Below are 21,049 nucleotides of genomic sequence, written 5' to 3' on the forward strand. Positions count from 1 at the left end.
ACATTCCACATTTCAGCAAACATGGGATAAAACATTGGGACACGTTGAGAGGGCGTTATTTTTGTTGCCAGTATGTAAATAGTTTATTGCTATTTTCATAAAGTAGAGATTAACGCAAACATTTCTTAATAGAATCCAGACTAATACACGAACTCATAAAAACATTACATCTTATATTTTCACAGATTATCAGGCATTTCTTGTAGAAGCCATTGGATCAAAAATAACAAAACCCACTATAAGAAGTTAAATATAAAAACATTACATCTGTGAAAATATATTTTACATCTTAATAAAAATATGTTTTTTTTCCAGCAAATTTCACACATTAATTTCAACACTTGCAAAATACGAAAGAGTTTTTTTCGTACAAGAAGTTAAATCTTTCAGACACCAAAAGAAACAAGAGGAGAAAACAAACATCCCAAGTAACAAATATGAAACATTAAACACAATCAAACAACCCAAAACTTTATAAACTATATATAACCCAGCTTTAATTGAAGCAGAATATACTTATGATTCCATGCTGATCTCCTCTACTGGGGGAGCATCCTATCATAAAACACAAATCAATTAACAATTAATGATAATTAAGAAACATTAACTTAATCTAAATTTTGACTTTTCTAATGAATTTTTAAGAGTCAAATATCTCACCATGTTTTCTTTGTTTTCTTGGGTAATTACCTCCTCAGGAGAAGAACTTACCACCACCCCTGCAAAATAATGTCCATGTTACAAAAAAAAAGTGTTCAAATAATTTCATATATCAAAGACAAAATTATTCAATCACCTTCAGTAACAGATTTCTTTCCCTTGCTTTTGACAATCTCTTTTGGTTTGTTTGTGACTTGCTTCTGCATGTTCTTTTGCTGATTTGTCATTTTCTTATTTGTTGAAGCTTTTGGATGTTGTACAGGTTTCTTCTGATTATTTTCTTTGACAGCAATACCACCATTGTTGCTTGAAGACTTTGGTTTCGGTTTGTGAATTCCATTAATAGAAGACAAACTGATTGCATCTTCAGATATCTGGGAACAACAGGTTTCAGAAACTTGAACACCTTCAATGCTTTCTGATATGTCATAAAGCTGAAGAACTTCTTTTGCAGATTCTCCAAGTTCAAGAATGTTGTGGCGCAGAGTGTAGGACTTGAGTTCATCTCTCAGTAGTTGAAGATTCTATAAATTTAACAGAAAGTGAGAAAAAATGATTGAATAAACAATTACCATCATTAATAGGTGAAGGAGATCTGTGATACCTCACAAGCAGCGACTTGAGCAAGTTTAAAGAAACCAAGTGAAACTTGGTGCTTTCCAGCAGCTTCAGAGAGCTTGATCTGAGAGAGCCAATATGAAGCTGAAGATAGAACACTGAATTTCCTTCGGGTTAATGATCTAGAAGCATCTGAAACTGGTGTGTTGTTTCTAGACCTGTTTGTTCTTACATCTGAAGTTGGAGTTGTGTTGCTGGCTGGTTTAGGAGCAGGTGTGGCGGTTGACTTTGTAGGAATGGAGTACCTTCTTGGAGGCTTTGCAGATTTGTCTTTAGCTGATAGATCAAGAACACTAACACTTTGACTCACACTTGAAGCTTTTCCCCTGTGGATAGTTAACATGAATCATAATTAGTTATGGCATCATCCATTTCCTTCACAATCTTGTTTAAAGGGATAAATAAAGTGGAAATAAAGCGGAGCATAATTCATAATTTCATATACAACCCTTTACGGTTGATCGCATGCAAGAAACCTTGGTGTAAAACTGTAGATTTAAGTCTAAAATCGACCTAATTCATAAAGACCCATCTCAAATGCTGAAAAACAATGTGACCTAACAAATTGAGTGCAGAGACATTAATCGAGTGAATCTTAAGCAACAAAGAGTAGTTCCTAGATTATAAAACCAACAGCAAAGCACGGTAGAGATAAAGAAAACTGGATACCTAATTACTTGATTACGTTACTTTAGAGTGAGGGTAAATTGAACATCAGCAAATGGAATAGCTTAACCATAATTGAACAAATACCTTATAGTCCTTCAAGCATAATGTCCTAAAACGTTGAACCATAGTGATAAGGACTTAATAATCAATCCAACCAACTACGACAACCAGCATCGATGAAAATTTTACAACAATTACGTATGGTGTATCACAGACCAAAGCTTGAGCCGGAAATTCAACATAGAACAGCGTTTTTTCAAACGTCCACCAAAAATGACAAACAGCAATTACACAGATGTAAAGTAAGTCGTGTAGAACATAGATATAATTATTATAGCCAAAATTAAACCTTCTAGACGAGGAAGGAGTTGATGTAGCTGACAGAGGCGGCTTATCATCCTTCGACTTGGTGCCCGATCGGAGGGGATAACGAAGAAGTTTAGCCGATCCACCGTTATTTCCTGCGAAAATATATCCAAAATTTAGTAAAATAAACACCGTAATTACGTTTACGCCCAATCAGACTGCAGAAATTATGGACTGGAATTGATTACCGGGTACAGAAGATCGACCCTTGACAGCATCCTCCATCTGATATGTGTTGATGAAACGATTTGAAATTGAGTTTAGAACAGCTAATAGAGAATTGGTAGGCGCGATCGAGTGCAATTGGGGTGAAATTAGGGTTTATAACATATAAAAGCGAAAAGGGGGGTGGGGTGGAGGTGATGGGCGGGAATAAGAGTGGTTAATCTTTCAAAACTCAAATTTGTAACGTAACGTTATACCCGCTCCTTCTTCGTCAAATGTTTGGAATTGGACCCTCGAGCTTTCTTTTTGTGCCCGTTACTCCCTTCTCCAATCCCTACAACCTTTCTTTTTCATGACAGTTACACATACCTCCTTTCAGTTTTGTGATGACATGTTTGGTATTAAAAGGGTGTTTGGGATTTGTTTTTCAAATGATTTTTTGAATTTTGGTTTTTTTTAAAAGTCAAAAAATTCAAAAAAATATTTGGTAAGTAGAAAATGACTAATGCTAAGTACCCCTTTTTGTTGTTTTTTTTTTTTTTTTTTGTTATTTTCTCTATTTTGTTTTTTTTGTTGTTTTTAATTTTTTATTTTAATCTTATTATTATTATTATTATTATAAATTTCGATAACCATATAAAATTCGGACAACATTTTAAAATTCGGACGACATTATAAATTTAGACGACATAATAAAATTCGAACGATTATATAAAACGGAACAAAAGCAAAGTTTGTCTTTATTTATCACAGATATCTTAATTGGTTTGGTATTGTATTTACGTGGTGTGTTTTGCGGATTGAAAGCCAACTTTACTTTTGTTTCCATTTATATAGTCATTCGAATTTGATAATATCGTCTGAATTTATAATGTTGTCCGAATTTTAAAATATTATCCGAATTTTATATGGTTATCGAAATTTATAATAATAATAATAATAATAATAATAATAATAAAACAAAAGAAAAGAAAAAACAACAAAAAAACAAAAATGAAAAAAAAATGATGTCAAATCAAAAATAAAAAAGTTGATTAGATTGATGTTAGGAGAGTAAATTGGTTAAGGGGTACTTATAGCACAGCCTTAGAAAAATTATTTTAAAACTAACTTTTTGCGGAGAAAAAAAATAATGGTTTTTTAAAGTCAAGAAATTTTGTTTTTTGTTTTTTTTTTGTGACTTTTAGCCACTTAAAAGTAAATTTCATTCAGAAGTTAAAAATATACTAAGAGAAACTAGGAAATATTTTTTAAAAATAACATTTTATTTTTGCTATCTCAAAAACTAAAGTTAAAAATGATTTTTACAAAAATGACTTGTGTAATCCCAAACACCCCTAAGGGTGTCATTGGATATTTATTTTCAAAGTATGATTATCATTTAGAGAATTAGTATCAGATAATTATCAGATTAATTTAGGGATAATTATTTAGGCTTTCAAATTTTATAAAAGAAAATTCACATTTTAAAATATTAAAAAGCTGATTATTAAGATTAAAAGACAAAATTACATTACATAAATGGTTTGTGTGGTATGACGAATTATGCACATATAGTCCAATTTAAAGAAAACTGAAAAACTCGGTCCTTGTGTTTTGTCGATATTGCGGAGATAGTCCTTTTAATACACGACGTCAAAAAACGTCGTTAAATTTATAAAAATGATATTTTTACCCTTTCTTTTTCTTTTTAATTTTTTTTTATGTTTTTTGATTATTTCCATAAACTATAAGGACAATTTATGTAATTTAACCTGAAATTTATTCATTTAGATCTTTAAATTCACCGTCCTAATACAAATCATCGCTTTCATTGTCCTCGTAAACTATGGGTGTTTCGAATGAACCAAGCAAATCCCGACATTAGTGAGAATTATCGTCCAAATGAGCGGGTGGTCAATGATGTCCAAGGTGCGTTTTTCCGGTGACCCTCACGGCTACTGGTATTTCTTATTTTTCAACATTTTTTTCGTTTGTCAACGCAGAGCTGGAAACTCTCATTGATTCCAATTTCGGTAATTACTACATTAGGGGTGTCATTGAGGTCGTCTCCGACCATGGCGGTCAAGGATTTACTTCCTCTCCTAAAGTGGTAATCACCAAACTTAGCCGAACTGATTGGCTACACCGGGAGTAGTTTTCATGGTTGACATACCAATCTGGAGTTAGGGTTCCGACTTTCGACGTTTAGGAGGACGAATTTTGTAGGAAACGACTTTATAATACTTAGTTTGATTGAAAAACTATGAATTTAAGGTTCCTAATTGTGTGGGTTTCCTTGAATTGAGGGCTGACTAGTTTTTAACATAATTTATGGTGTCGATAACTTCACGAATCTAGTAAAGTGACAACATTCGTGTTTTCATTATATGGTTTGGCAGGAAAGATCAAACCGAAAGTGCCAAAATGACCAACATCACTAAGAATGATGTTCATGCTTCAATTTATTTTTACCATTCTCTCTAATTGAATCCTTGGAGTTTTTAGGCACATCAACAATGGAAGAAAGCAACATTTGGCGATGTTGAAGAAGTTGGTGACGGTGGTTTAGGAGATCTAGACATTAATATTGAGCTTGTTATATGGGAAATATTTTAGAGGAATAGTTATGATATATTACGTAAATGGTCCTTGGAAATTATTTATAAATAAAGATATAAAAAAAAGTTAAAAAGGTAAAAAGGTCATTTGTAGACATTTAACAGGCATGTAATTATTTTTAATGGCTTTAGGGATGATCCATGTAATTTAACTGTAACACTCTGTTTCGAGTCGTTTCTTAATTTGGGGCCGTGACCCGAAGATCAGTTGTCATAATGCATCGAGCTTTGGGAAAGATAGGTTTGGACCTATTTGGATGTGGGTAATGTAGATTATGTAATCCAATAGTTCGATTTGTGCTTTGGAGCTCAAGGGTATAATGGTAAAAGTGATGGTTTGGGCCTTTCTTGAATTAATGATTTAAGTTCGGAAGGTTTTAAGGAAAAGGAGAGTGGATAAGAGTGTAGTGTTTCTCATTACCTATCCGAGCATATAAAGAACGACAAAAAACGGATTTGGATGAGGAAGTTATGGTCAGTAGAAGTTACAAAGATTTTGGGTTAAGTCGAGTACACTGGGCATACAGGGCGTACGTTGGGCGTACTAGGCAGGAGTGATCGCGGATGACCAGCCTGGTACGCTGGGCATACGCGACCCAGACTCAAACCCTAATTTTGGATCTTGGACCCTATTTAAAGTCCTTAACTCATTTCCAACCCTTCTTAATTCTTATCTTCAGCCTCCATCCTCTCTAACCCTAAATTCGAAACCCTAGCCTTCTTTGAAAGATTATTGAGCTTTTGATTTTTGGTGCATTTGGAAGAAGAATAACTCTTTAGAGAAGTGTTGGTTGTCTTGGAGTTAGGGTTTGAGCACCGTACGTCGGGCGTACTGGGGTGGTATGCGGGGCGTACGCACCAAGGTGCCTTAATGGTCTTTTTTGGGCCTTGGGCCTGTTGGGGATTTGGGTCATGAGTTGTTGGGTCGGATATGGGAAGGGTAAAATGGTCTTTTATCTACTGGAATGATAGAATATGAATTGGACCTTGGATTAAGGGAATTACCTTAATTATTGATTTGATTAGAGATAATTTTGATGTGTTCAGTGTGAGGAGCCCGGTAGCAGCAGCGTGTGCGATACAGTTATCTCTAGATTGAGGTGAGTCTCTTCACTATACTTATGGGTCGAAGGCACCAATGTCGGCCCACTGGATTATGTTTTTAGGATGATAGTTGTATTCGTGACAAATAATGTTATGCTTGTATGTGCTTGTTGTCTCTGTGACTCTTGCTGATATGATTGTATGCTAGTTGTAGGGGATGAAATAGACCCAATACCGATTCAAAAAGACCAAAGGGGTAAAATAGACCCAGTACCGATTGAAAGAGACCGAACGCGGTGAAATAGACCCTGTACCGGTTGAAAGAGACCGAAGGGGGTGAAATAGACCCAGTACCGGTTGAAAGAGACCGAAGGGGGTGAAATAGACCTAATTATGTTTTTTTACTATTATGTATGTATGGTATGGGGTATTTTGGGGAACTCACTAACCTTTGTGCTTACAGTTTTATGGTTATGGTTTCAGGTACTTCCAGTTCGAAAGGGAAGGGCATGGCTTGATCGCAACGCATCCACCTATGTTTCCGCACTTTATGACTTTGGGATTGTACTTTGATAACTAATTTTACTATGATATACTTTTGAATAGTTGATAAGAATAAATGGTGTTTATGGGTTGAATTAAAAAAAATGAAATTTTTACCTTATGATTTTTGGGACGTGACAAGTTTGTATCAGAGCCTTGATTTGAGGGATTCGGGCACACTCTCGGGTGTGACTAAAATCAAACTGAGGGATTGATAATCTTTTGAAAGAAAACAATTTTCTGAAAGATTTTTCTTAAAGAAAAAGGGGATGTGATGTGTGAAATCGACCAAGCTCAAGTAAGTGATTCCAAGAATACCCATACATGTGGATATGTTATATGTTATGAGAATTGCATGCTAGATTAGGGCTAAGGATCTGCTCAAGATTTCATGTTAGGTGAGATGCCTTTGTATGCTTGTTACTTGAGCTTTTAGAACTGCATGCTAGTAAGGATTTCAGATGATTGGGATAGAATGGCCTGATTAGGTGATGCGCTGGTTAGTTTTTTCGATGCCAAAATGTTGCATGCTTTGTGCTTTGTGGGACTCATACTAATGTGAGATAATTATTTCATGAATATGTTAATTTGCATGTTGCAAAGGTCAAATAATCTCAGAGTGATGTTGTGACAACCCGGAACTACTATCTTGTTCAACTATTCAATTCAATCAACGTTAAACTCATTTCGGTTATCTTTTAGCACTGTTTAAGGGCTCGTTTAAGTGTTCTAAGCTTGAGTACAACCAAGGTTAAGATTAGGGGTGAGATCTCAAAGTCGTAATGTAGCATTTCGGGCCATACGCTCCTTCAAGAAGAGTGTACGGCTGTACACATGGGTGTACGGCCGTACACCCCCTCATGGCCGCACACTCAAGGTCGTGGGTCACCCACCCCTATATATATGAGTAGACCTCCCTTCCTTCATTCCTTTCTTCCCTTGGCTGCACATTACTCCCTTTTCTCTCAAGCTTACTCAACCGTGAACCCTCCAAGACTTCAAAAACGTAAGTATTCCATCCTTTAGCTTGATATACTTGAAAGACCTCTTGATTTAAGCCTTGACTCTTCAAGTTTCATCATGTTCTTCATCCTTTGAAGGAGTACGGCCGCACACCTTCATAAGGCTGGCCGTACACACCTTAAAGGCCCTCCAAAGTGAGAGTTTGACCCCTATCTTCTAGTTGGACATGATCCTAGCCTTGATTCACCTTAAAGTCGACAAATTTGGCATGAACATGAAGGGTGTACGGCCGCACACACCTCTTAGGGTCGTAAACCCACTTTAATGATCATTTTAGGCCTTAAACTTGCACTACAATTAAGCATGGGACCTAGAACACTTCTTGGATGCTAGTTAGAACCTTAGAAACACCTCGAAAGCACACCTCTTCATGAGTGTACGACCGTACTGTAGCACCTGGTTCCTGGTATGTATTTTATTCAAGTATTTTGCGTTTTTGGCCTGTGACTCGGCGAGTTGAAGGCCCAAATCGTCGAGTAGAAGCGGATTTGATCCGGGATTTAAATGACGGACTCGTCGAGTCGGCTTCCGGACTCGACGAGTAGACTCTGACTGGACAAAACCTTAATCTAAGGGTTTGCACCCTATTTAAACATCTCATTCAGCCACCCTTCGTCCCTATTGCTTCCAGAAACCCCCATAGCAAACCCTAACTGTGTGTGAAGATATAAAGGCATTTGTGGTGATTCTTGGTAGTCTTGATCACAAGGAAGAAGGAAGGGCCTAGAGGAATCAAGAGAAGACCAAGCGGGTTCAAGTTTGTGCATCATTTGCAATTCCCAGAAGGTATAAAGTCGATACCTTGCTTGTTCATTTGCTAGATCCCTCTTTGGGGAGATTTAGGGCTTTTATAAGCCTTTTTTGGTAACCAACCATGATTGCAAGCATGGTTGGGGGTTCAGGCTTCGGATCTAGGTCCATGAAGGAGTTACAAGGCAGAAAAGGGTTGCTTTTGCACCCATGGAAGCCCCCATGCAACTCAAGAGTCCCTTTTAGAGCCTTTTAGGCTCAAAGTCCCATGCAAGCACGTAAAGTTCGTAACTTTACGTGCTAAATCGAGTTTAGGGACCTAGATCTACCAATTGGACAAGAGTTCTACGCCAGAAATCGAAGAAATAAGACTTGGACTGTATCGACTCGACGAGTCGTTCTTGGGACTCGGCGAGTCCGAGGGTAGACTCCCCTTTCCTGTTATGGGTCAAGGAGACCCAGTGGAGTGTTGGAAAGGTGTTAGAGGGCCCGGAGGAGTAACCTAACGTTTTGGGATAAACCATAGTCCTGGAGTTCATAGGACTCGGCGAGTGCATGAACAGACTCGGCGAGTCCAAGGCAATCTCCCAACTCTTGAGGATGAACTCGACGAGTAGTTCATACAACTCGGCGAGTCGAGGACAGGACTTGTTCATAGGATGGAGATGGACTCGACGAGTTGTTCATACAACTCGGCGAGTCGGATGAAGGTTCATTCGAGGTTCGTATGGAAGGAGAACTCGTCGAGTCATTCCTAAACTCGACGAGTAGAGTCGTAGATGAGGTCAGTTAAAAGGATAAGGACTCGACGAGTTGGCGGCCCAACTCGGCGAGTCATGTCAACTGGAAGTTGACTTTGACCTTGACTTGGACTTGGTCAGAGGTAAAACAGTCATTTTACCCTAAGAGTAGATATCAGGTTCTGACTGAGTGTTTTGTGGGGATTATAGTCGGAGGATTTTCGGAGCAGCCGCAGACAGAGATTTCCCGCGCTGGTTATCAGCAGCTACTCGTACGAGGTGAGTTACCTTCCAGTAGCGGTGGGTCTACGGCCACAATGCCGGCCCACCAGTAGGAGTTGTATGATAGATGATTGTCTTGGTGATATTTATCTAGGTTTGCTACTACCTGTTATGTTATGTGCTAGTATGATATGATGTTAGCAGTAGGGGAGATAGTCCCCAAGATTTCCGGTCGATAGGGCCGAAGGGGGTAGTCATACCCAGTCATGCTACATAGAATATGATTATGTGTTACATGTTATGTGGTAGTAGTAGTGGGGTGAAATAGTCCCCCGTATCCGGTCGAGGGGACCAAAGGGGAGGCCAGCACCCAGGTGCTAGGTAGTATCCGGTCGAGAGGACCGAAGGGGAGGCCAGCACCCAGATATGCTAGGCAGTATCCGGTCGAGAGGACCGAAGGGGAGGCCAGCACCCGGATATGCTAGGCGGTATCCGGTCGAGAGGACCGAAGGGGTAGGTCGGGCACCCAGATATGCCTGACAGTATATGTATGTTATGTGATTGTATGGTATGCGGTACGATGGGGGAACTCGCTAAGCTTCGTGCTTACAGTTTATAGTTTTGGTTTCAGGTACCTCTTCAGCTAAGGGGAAGGAGCTGGCGCGGTAGCAGCACATCATACACGCTTGCATTGATTTTCCGCACTTGAGATATTCTGGGATTGTACTCTGACATGATGCTATTTTATGACTTGGGTTTTCGGACATGATATATTGATTTACGGAATGATATATTTTATGTGGTTTTCTTATGAATGCTTTTATAATCAGTTAATTAAAATAAAATCTTTGGACTCGAAATTTTGGGTTGTTACAAGTTTGTATCAGAGCCCTGGTTTGAGGGATTCGGACACACCCTCGGGAGTTTCTGGACTCAAACCAAGGGATTAAGAGATTTTTACAAAGAAAATGGTTTCTAAAATCTAAGTTAAAGAGTTTTGAGAAAGAACAAGGTGTGTGATGTGCACGACCGGCCGAGCTCAAGTAAGTACCCCCAAAGTACCCATAGAAGTTATATTACGATATGCTTATTAGAACTGCATGCTAGATTAGGGCTAAGGATCTAGAAGGATGCCTTATGTGCCTGTTATATGTGTATGAGCCTTATGAATTGCATGCTAGTATAGATTCCTGAGTAGAGGATAGAACAATATGATTGGATTATGTGGTTAGGTTTCCCTTTCGTCTGAATGCTACTTTCTTTGTGCTTTGAGGGACTCTGAGTGATGGGAGTTAGCCATTAGGTGAATACGTTAAGTCACACGTGATCAGGGTTGAATAATCTCAGAGTACTGGATTTGGCCCTATTGCGCAGCTCTTGTTTGAGTCTAACCGTTATAGGGACGAGCCCTTCACTCGAAGGATTATCTGAGCCTCGTCACATGTGATGGTATTCAGATAGTGGCTAATTGGAATTATGAGGATACCTTCGGTAGCTGAGGACTGAGTTTGGGTTGGTGATTACCCTAGGGCAAGCCTAGGAAGAGTATAGCAGAGATCAGTAGCAATAGGAGGGACTTGGTGGAGTCAAGGTAGTTCTTGAGGAAAGTACGGATAGCTGTGGAAGGTAGTATGGGCCCGTACTACCGAAAGCAGAGGATCCGTACTCGAATCGAGGAAGGCTGAGACAAGACCAGGAAACCTGTGGTAGATGTGATCCCTCTAGATGTATCAGTATCACTGACGGTTGTCATTATGTATTGCAGAATGGTGGTACTACGTTCGAGGCCAGCAGTTCGCAGTCAGGAGAGGGATCGGGTTCGGGCTCGGGTTCCGAACTAGTGGATGAGAGGCTACGCGAGTTCATCGCGTCCGACATCACTAGAGGCATCCTTGATGCGACCCCGATCATCTTTGGGTCGTTCAAGGAAGGGATTGTCGAGCTGATGGAGGATCGCCTCCGGGCGTTCAGGAGCGACATGGCGACCAGCCAGTCGGGATCACGCACACTGTCCTTTAAGGACTTCAGGGGCAGTGGTGCGCCGCATTTCCATGGGACGAAGGACCCCATTGTGGCCAGACGGTGGATTGCAGACATTGAGTCTGCACAGTTGACCAGCTTCTGCCCCGAGGGGTCGAAGTGAGATATGCAGCAAGGTGCTTGAGAGATAGGGCCAGGGATTGGTGGGAGTTGGTTGGTGACTCTCTGGGAGCCTCGGCTGTTGAGGCTATGACATGGCCAGACTTTGTGACCCGGTTCAGGAGTGAGTTCGCGCCAGCTGTGGAGCTTCAGCAGCCGGCCAGGGAGTTTTTGGATATGAGACAGACTACGGAGACTGTGGAGGAGATCACCGCCAAGTTACGGGAGAGGGCGTTACTAATGCCCCAGTATGCGGGAGATAAGGATATGAGGAGGACCCGCTACCATGACATGCTACGAGCTGACATTAGAGATGCACAAAGACCCGATCCGATCCGATCCGATCCGGATCCGGATCCGATCCGGTTTTCCGAGGTCATAGCCGATCCGAATAAGCCAATAATCCGAACCGGTTTCAAACCGGATTTGACCGGTTTTCCGAGGCCCCAATCCGAATCGGTTTAATCCGATCCGGTTACAATCCGATCCGAAATCCGATCCGAATTTGGTTTTTTTTTTTTTTTTTTTTTTAAAAACAAAAACATTTTTTGGACCTCATATATAACACAAAATGCAACATAGGTTCATTAAAATTGTTAAAACATACATCAAACGTCGAATTAGAAAGAGTTTTTAAACTAGTTAACTAATAATAATAATAATAAAGTGGCGTTATAACGTTTAGCCAAATAGAAATAGTTTTTGTGGTCTTCCACTTCGTGTCGCCTTCACTAAAATATTCTTTAACCGCCACGCAAATAAGTAGGGGTGTCATCAATACCATATTCTTCATCTTCGTCTTCATCGTCATCGTCTTCGTCTTCCGGAGGTGTTGATAAGCCTTGTGCATATTCTTCATCCATGATCTCTGGTTCAACATTTTGTGGTAGTGGGCCTTCTAGTGATGCCAAGTGTTGTATACGTTCCACCGAATCCAAGTAATCCTTCAAGCAAACGCAAACCTCTACCGCAACCGGGGTAAGATTCGTCCTCAACTTTGATAAAACTCTACCACTAAAAGAAAAAGCGGATTCCGAAGCTACCGTGGAAGCTTGGACGGTTAGTAAATCGCGGGCCATGACGGAGAGAATAGGAAATTGTGCTTCCTTTTCTCTCCACCAAGCCAAAAGATCCAAAATTTTAAATTGTGGTGCACTCATGAATTTTAAAAAATTTGACCTCATATAAATTCCAAGTTCGCTACTAGGGGTTAATGTGCGTGCTCTTTTGTTTTGTTCCTCCAAAAGGTAGTTATAGAGGTCGATATGAAAATCCATTCGACCCCCACCACTACCCGATGCACCACTAGTAGAGTCGGTTACACTTGCAAAAGTGTTTGACATATCGCCATACTTTGTAGCGTAAATGTCAAACAAATTAGTAAAAGTATTATTAAAAGTGTGTATTTGGTTACAGATGTAGTTTGAGTCATCTTTGTGCAAATTTAAAGACATAGAAATTTTGGTAATCAAAGCCTCTACACCCGTAACATTGATACATGGGTTTAATGCCGCGGCACAAGTAAAAAGTGGTGGCATTTCTTTGAAATATTTGACTAGTTTTTGTCTCATTCGTCTCGTAACCAAAACAAATATTTCACTTCTTTGTTCAAAACGCTCCAATTGTGCAGACATCAACTATAATTCATTTAGTAACAACGGACTTGTAGGGTAATACACGCCCGATAAAAAAGTGGTTGATTGTTTAAAAACTTTTAACATTTCCACAAACTCTTCCATCAAATCCCAATCATAATCCGAAACCGGATTTTTTCCTTTTGAAATTGTGTCGTAAAATAATTGTAAAGCGATTCTTTGACGTGTCAAACTTTCAAACATCATACATGTTGAACTCCATCTAGTGTCAACATCCCAATGAGGACTATATGGAGTTACGTTTATGGAAATGGCAAACTTTCGATATTTTTCCATTGTAGCTTTATTTTTTCCAAAAACTCTAGTTAACACAGTTTTGAATTTTTCAATCGTCGAATCTATCATTTTTAAACCATCTTGTACCGCAAGATTAATAATGTGACAAACACATCTAGTATGAAAAAACGAGCCATCCAAAATAGGTTTATATTTTGCAATTAATCTTTTTGCCGCGACGGTATTATTACTTGCATTGTCAAACGAAATAGAGAAGATTTTGTCGCGTAAATTATAAGTCTCTATAACGCTTACTAAAATTGCAAATAATCGTGCCCCCGTGTGAGGATGCGCAAAAAGTTCAAAAGCAATAACTCGTTTGTTCATTACCCAAGTAGTGGGATCTATCCAATGTGCCGTGACGGCAAGATAGCTTTTGGGACAACTTCCGGTAGAGGACCAAACATCACACGTTAAAGAAACACCGGTTTTTATATTTAAAAATCCCAATTGCATATCTTTTTTGGCTATATCCCAATACTTTAAAGCATCACGTCTAAGAGAAGTGCGACTTACTTGCCGGTATTGTGGTTGCATTTTTTCCCGCAAAATCCTTGTTAATCGTGGGTTGTCGAAGTGGCTGAAAGGCAAGCCCTCTTGAATGACGAACTTGCAAAAGCTTTCATGAATGTCATCATTGTTGTAAATAAAGATCGAACCGTCGGGAGTAATATTTGGTTGATCCGGATCGCCTTGACCTTTTACAACCGGACACGTTTTTGTTGTATGACTCCTCAACGTACTATTGCCATCTTTTCCCAAAAACATCCCGCATTGCTTGCACCTTGCTTTTTCTTTCCCGTTCGACAACAAACACAAATCGTAATGTTCCCAAACATCTTTACTCCGAGTGGTTGGTAAGATTTTAACCACCGTTGCATCCGACTCTTGAGCCGCGGTAGAATTTCGGGAGCTCATTTCTTGGAAGATTATGAAAATAAAAGTATAAAGTAGAAGTAGAAAGTAGTAGAAATGTGTGTAAAATGTAAATTGAGCAAATAGGTTGTATTTATATGTGTTTGGAAGGGCAAAAAAGTCAAGAAAAGTCAAACTAGCCGTTTTTTCCCCTTTCCAACGGCTATAAAAAAAAAAAAAGTTCAAATTTCCGAAATTTCAACGGTAAAAAAAAAACCGGATCGGATCCGGTTTGAACCGAATCCGGTTCTCAATCCGAGGGTCAATCCGAAATGCTGTCCGAATACGCAATCCGGTTTCGATCCGGTGGCCGGTTTAATCCGATCCGGTTCGGTCAAAACCGGTTTTGACCAAATCCGGTTTTCGGATCGGATCGGATCCTAGAGCCCAATCCGGTTTTTGTGCCCATCTCTAGCTGACATTCGGGAGCATGTTAGTTTTTCAGCTTGCCGTACCCTGGATTCCATGATTGCCAGGGCAAGGGAGAGGGAGATTGATCTGGAGCATATTCGGAAGAGGAAGGTCGAGGAGGGACAGGTGGCTGGGGCTTCGGGGAAGAAGCCCAAGGGATCAGACGTTGGGCCAAAAGGTCAGCAGGGCCGAGGCCGCTGCAGGAAATGCGGCAAGTCACATGAGGGAGCATGCAGGTTGGGATCGTCGGGCTGCTACAAGTGCGGCAAGACGGGGCACTTCCGCAGGGATTGTACCGCCCCTGCACCCATTATTCAGACATCTAAGTTGTTGTGTTTCCACTGCAACCAGAGGGGCTACAAGAAGGCCAATTGCCCCCAGTTGACAGCAGCAGCGCCAGTGAAGGCGCTAGCTCCAGCGACCCTGCGGATTACTGATGGCCAGCAGGGCAAGGAAGAGGCTCCAGTGGTGAGGACCCGGGCTTTCCAGTTGACTACCGAGGAGGCACGCGCCGCACCCGATGTGGTGACGGGATCGTTCCATGTGAATGGTATTCCGGTACAGGTGTTGTTTGATTCAGGTGCCACTCGATCATTTGTTTCTCTTGCGCTCAACAGGAGGTTTCTGAGTCTTCGGACGTGTTGGATTGACCTTTAGAGGTAGAGATTGTCGATGATCGATCGGTGCGAGCATCAGCAGTTTTCCGAGATTGTGTGTTGAGGTTATTCGAGGAGCGTTACCTGGTAGACTTGGTTCCCATTCCGTTGCGTGGGAACAAGGTGATTATAGGCATGGACTGGTTGAGCCCTAATGGGGCGGTGATAGATTGTGCACAACAGTTAGTGCGAGTCAGGACCCCAGGTGGGGGAGAGTTGGTGATGCACGGCGAGCGACCACAGCATGGACCCACCGTGTGCTCAACAGCAAAGGCTAGGCGCTACCTTCAACAGAGTTGTGCTGGGTATGTCGCCTATGTTATGGATACCCGTGAGGCGGGTAAGGCGACGGTGAGCGATGTTCCAGTGGTGCGAGACTACGCAGACGTGTTCCCAGAGGAGCTTCGTGGGATACCCCCGGAGCAGCAAGTGGAGTTCAGGATCGACCTAGTCCCTGGTGCGGCTCTGATAGCCAAGGCACCATATCGGTTGGCTCCTCCCGAGATGCAGGAGTTGTCTACGCAGTTGCAGGAGCTGCTAGACAAGGGATTCATCAGGCCGAGCAGTTCACCCTGGGGAGCCCCGATTCTGTTCGTGAAAAAGAAGGACGGGTCGCATCGGATGTGTATAGATTATAGGGAGCTGAATAAGGTAACGGTGAAGAACCGTTACCCACTCCCGAGGATTGATGACCTCTTTGAACAGCTACATGGAGCATCTTGGTTCTCCAAGATTGATTTGCATTCGGGGTATCATCAGATGAGGGTCAGAGAGGAGGATGTGCAGAAGTTTGCGTTTCGGACGCGTTATGGCCACTATAAGTTCGTGGTGATGCCTTTCGGGCTCACCAATGCTCATGCCGCGTTCATGGACCTCATGAACCGCGTGTGTAGACCGATGCTGGATCGGTCCGTGATAGTTTTCATTGATGACATCTTGGTCTACTCCAAGACACAGGAGCAACATGAGGAGCATCTGCGAGAGGTTTTGGATACTCTGAGGAGGGAGAACTTGTACGCCAAGTTCTCCAAGTGTGAGTTCTGGTTGCGCGAGGGGCAGTTTCTTGGACACCTTGTCAACCAGAACGGTATTCTGGTCGACCCGGCCAAGGTGGAGGCCGTGATGAGATGGGAGGTTCCGAAGTCTCCATCTGAGATTCGGAATTTCCTGGGATTAGCCGGCTACTATCGAAGATTCATCCAGGATTTCTCCAAGATAGCCGTACCCTTGACGCGGCTGACGAAGAAGGTCGTAGTCTTTCGTTGGGGGCCTGAGCAGCAGGCAACGTTTGAGACACTGAGACAGAGATTGTGCGAGGCGCCGATCTTAGCCCTGCCAGAGGGCGTAGAGGATTTTGTTGTGTACTGCGATGCGTCTATTTCGGGGTTGGGCGCGATGTTGATGCAGAGGGGGCATGTCATCGCCTACGCTTCGAGGCAGCTGAAGCCTCACGAGGCGAACTATCCGACACATGATTTAGAGTTGGGGGCTGTTGTGTTCGCCCTCAAGATTTGGCGTCATTACCTATATGGGGTCCGTTGTACCATTTACACGGACCACAAGAGTTTGAGGTACCTCATGGATTAGCTGAATCTAAACATGAGGCAGCGACGGTGGTTGGACGTGGTGAAGCATTATGATTGCGAGATCCTTTACCACCCGGGGAAGGCCAATGTGGTGGCAGACGCGCTTAGCCGCAAGGCAGCGCCAATCAGGGATATTTGCATGCGGATGACCATGGTGACTCCGCTGCTGGAGCAGATCCGAGAGGCCTAGCAGGAGGCTATGAAGGAGGAACATCGGAAGAGTGAGCGTATTGTGGGTCAGGTTTCCTCCTTCGACTATGATAGTCGAGGATTGTTGACCCTTCACTATAGGGTGTGGGTCCCTTATCATGAAGGCGTGCGTCAGACGTTGATGGAGGAGGCGCACAAGTCCAGGTTTTCTATCCATCCCGGGGCGACGAAGATGTATAGGGATCTTCGTCTCGGCTATTAGTGGCCCTGCATGAAGCGGGATGTGGCATGGTACGTGGAGCGGTGCTTGACCTGCAGGAAGGTCAAGGCCGAGCATCAGAGACCACACGGCAAGATGCAGCCGTTGGATATTCCCATGTGGAAGTGGGAAGATATTACCATGGATTTCATCACCAAACTTCCCAGGACCGCGCGGGGAGTAGATTCTATATGGGTCATCGTGGATCGATTGACCAAGAGTGCTCATTTCATACCGATCCAGGAGAGTATATCAGCCGAGAAGCTGGCCGACATCTACATTCGGGAGGTGGTGGCTCGGCATGGAGTGCCAGTCTCCGTGATTTCTGACAGGGATGTGCGGTTTACTTCCAGATTTTGGAATAAATTCCACGACGAGTTGGGTACTCGTCTGCACTTTAGCACCGCTTTTCACCCGCAGACGGATGGGCAAAGCAAGCGGACCATCCAGACACTCGAGGATATGCTGCGGGCATGCATGTTGGACTTCGGTGGTAGTTGGGATACTTACCTCCCATTGGCTGAGTTCTCGTACAACAACAACTACCACGCGAGTATTGACCGTCCTCCATTCGAGATGTTATACAGGAGGAAGTGCAGGACCCCGATATGTTGGGGTGAGGTTGGCCAGATAGTTATGGGGAGCACCGAAGTGGTGCTCAGGACGACATAGAGGATTCAGCAGGTTCGGAGCAGGCTTCAGACTGCTCAGAGTCAGCAGAAAAGTTATGCCGACAAGCGCCAATCAGACCTGGAGTTTCAGGTCGGGGATATGGTTCTCCTAAAGGTGTCGCCATGGAAGGGCGTCATCCGATTCAGGAAGCGGCGCAAGTTGGGCCCCATGTATATTGGACCCTTCAGGGTTATAGCCCGGGTAGGCAAAGTGGCGTATAGGCTGGACCTGCCAGCCGAGCTCAGTCAGATCCATAACACTTTCCACGTCTCCCAGCTGCGGAAGTGTCTGGTGGACGACTCAACAGTAGTACCCTTAGAGGATATTCAGGTCGATGACAGCCTGAATTACATTAAGCGACCTGTAGCAATCCTCGACCGGAAGTCAAAGGATCTGAGGAACAACAGGGTCGAGCTGGTGAAGGTGCAATGGCAGCACCGGAAGGGCTCGGAATAGACTTGGGAGCCGGTGGATGAGATGATGGAGCATTACCCAGATCTTTTCCAGGAGCGAACAGTAGACTTCGAGGACGAGGTCTAAAATAAGTGGGGGAGACTTGTAGCACCTGGTTCCTGGTATGTATTTTATTCAAGTATTTTGCGTTTTTGGCTTGGGACTCGGCGAGTTGAAGGCCCAACTCGTCGAGTAGAAGCGGATTTGATCCGGGATTTAAATGACGGACTCGTCGAGTCGGCTTCCGGACTCGACGAGTAGACTCTGACTGGACAAAACCTTAATCTAAGGGTTTGCACCCTATTTAAACATCTCATTCAGCCACCCTTCGTCCCTATTGCTTCCAGAAACCCCCATAGCAAACCCTAACTGTGTGTGAAGATATAAAGGCATTTGTGGTGATTCTTGGTAGTCTTGATCACAAGGAAGAAGGAAGGGCCTAGAGGAATCAAGAGAAGACCAAGCGGGTTCAAGTTTGTGCATCATTTGCAATTCCCAGAAGGTATAAAGTCGATACCTTGCTTGTTCATTTGCTAGATCCCTCTTTGGGGAGATTTAGGGCTTTTATAAGCCTTTTTTGGTAACCAACCATGATTGCAAGCATGGTTGGGGGTTCAGGCTTCGGATCTAGGTCCATGAAGGAGTTACAAGGCAGAAAAGGGTTGCTTTTGCACCCATGGAAGCCCCCATGCAACTCAAGAGTCCCTTTTAGAGCCTTTTAGGCTCAAAGTCCCATGCAAGCACGTAAAGTTCGTAACTTTACGTGCTAAATCGAGTTTAGGGACCTAGATCTACCAATTGGACAAGAGTTCTACGCCAGAAATCGAAGAAATAAGACTTGGACTGTATCGACTCGACGAGTCGTTCTTGGGACTCGGCGAGTCCGAGGGTAGACTCCCCTTTCCTGTTATGGGTCAAGGAGACCCAGTGGAGTGTTGGAAAGGTGTTAGAGGGCCCGGAGGAGTAACCTAACGTTTTGGGATAAACCATAGTCCTGGAGTTCATAGGACTCGGCGAGTCCAAGGCAATCTCCCAACTCTTGAGGATGAACTCGACGAGTAGTTCATACAACTCGGCGAGTCGAGGACAGGACTTGTTCATAGGATGGAGATGGACTCGACGAGTTGTTCATACAACTCGGCGAGTCGAATGAAGGTTCATTCGAGGTTCGTATGGAAGGAGAACTCGTCGAGTCATTCCTAAACTCGACGAGTAGAGTCGTAGATGAGGTCAGTTAAAAGGATAAGGACTCGACGAGTTGGCGGCCCAACTCGGCGAGTCAGGTCAACTGGAAGTTGACTTTGACCTTGACTTGGACTTGGTCAGGGGTAAAACAGTCATTTTACCCTAAGAGTAGATATCAGGTTCTGACTGAGTGTTTTGTGGGGATTATAGTCGGAGGATTTTCGGAGCAGCCGCAGACAGAGATTTCCCGCGCAGGTTATCAGCAGCTACTCGTACGAGGTGAGTTACCTTCCAGTAGCGGTGGGTCTACGGCCACAATGTCGGCCGACCAGTAGGAGTTGTATGATAGATGATTGTCTTTGTGATATTCATCTAGGTTTGCTACTACCTGTTATGTTATGTGCTAGTATGATATGATGTTAGCAGTAGGGGAGATAGTCCCCAAGATTTCCGGTTGATAGGGCCGAAGGGGGTAGTCATACCTAGTCATGCTAGATAGAATATGATTATGTGTTACATGTTATGTGGTAGTAGTAGTGGGGTGAAATAGTCCCCCGTATTCGGTCGATAGGACCGAAGGGGAGGCCAGCACCCAGGTATGCTAGGAAGTATCCGGTCGAGAGGACCGAAGGGGAGGCCAGCACCCAGATATGCTAGGCAGTATCCGGTCGAGAGGACCGAAGGGGAGGTCAGCACCCGGATATGCTAGGCGGTATCCGGTCGAGAGGACCGAAGGGGTAGGTCGGGCACCCAGATATGCCTGACAGTATATGTATGTTATGTGATTGTATGGTATGCGGTACGATGGGGAAATTCACTAAGCTTCGTGCTTACAGTTTATAGTTTTGGTTTCAGGTACCTCTTCAGCGAAGGGGAAGGAGCTGGCGCGGTAGCAGCACATCATACACCCTCGCATTGATTTTCCGCACTTGAGATATTCTGGGATTGTACTCTGACATGATGCTATTTTATGACTTGGGTTTTCGGACATGATATATTGATTTACGGAATGATATGTTTTATGTGGTTTTCTTATGAATGCTTTTATAATCAGTTAATTAAAATGAAATTTTTGGACTCGAAGTTTTGGGTTGTTACACGTACACTCATGGGCCGCACACCCATGGCTGTACACACGCTTAAGGTGGCCATACACCTCCCTCACTCAATCACATATGGTTTAAACACTTAGTTGAAGTGTTTTCAAGTCCTTAGGGTGGTTTCCTATCATGTCTAGTCGAGAAATACCCTAATTTGAATCATATATGTGTTATTACATGTTAAATAGGATC

The 21,049-nt window shown here is 42.9% G+C and overlaps 1 protein-coding gene across 1 annotated transcript; it reads right to left on the reverse strand.

The window, feature by feature from the left end:
* Positions 1–349: 349 nt before the first annotated feature.
* LOC145111614 (uncharacterized) lies at positions 350–2,691 on the reverse strand. Its single transcript, XM_079047877.1, has 6 exons — positions 2,502–2,691; positions 2,297–2,408; positions 1,265–1,604; positions 797–1,184; positions 661–719; positions 350–555 (listed from the first exon to the last, which is right to left on the reverse strand). Exons 1-6 carry the CDS (start codon positions 2,536–2,538, stop codon positions 517–519), a joined length of 975 nt encoding a protein of 324 aa, XP_078904003.1. The 5' UTR covers positions 2,539–2,691; the 3' UTR covers positions 350–516.
* Positions 2,692–21,049: the final 18,358 nt, after the last annotated feature.

Source organism: Lactuca virosa, chromosome 5 (assembly GCF_052849685.1).
Source record: "Lactuca virosa cultivar CGN04683 chromosome 5, Lactuca_virosa_CGN04683_v6, whole genome shotgun sequence".
Lineage (NCBI taxonomy): Eukaryota > Viridiplantae > Streptophyta > Magnoliopsida > Asterales > Asteraceae > Lactuca > Lactuca virosa.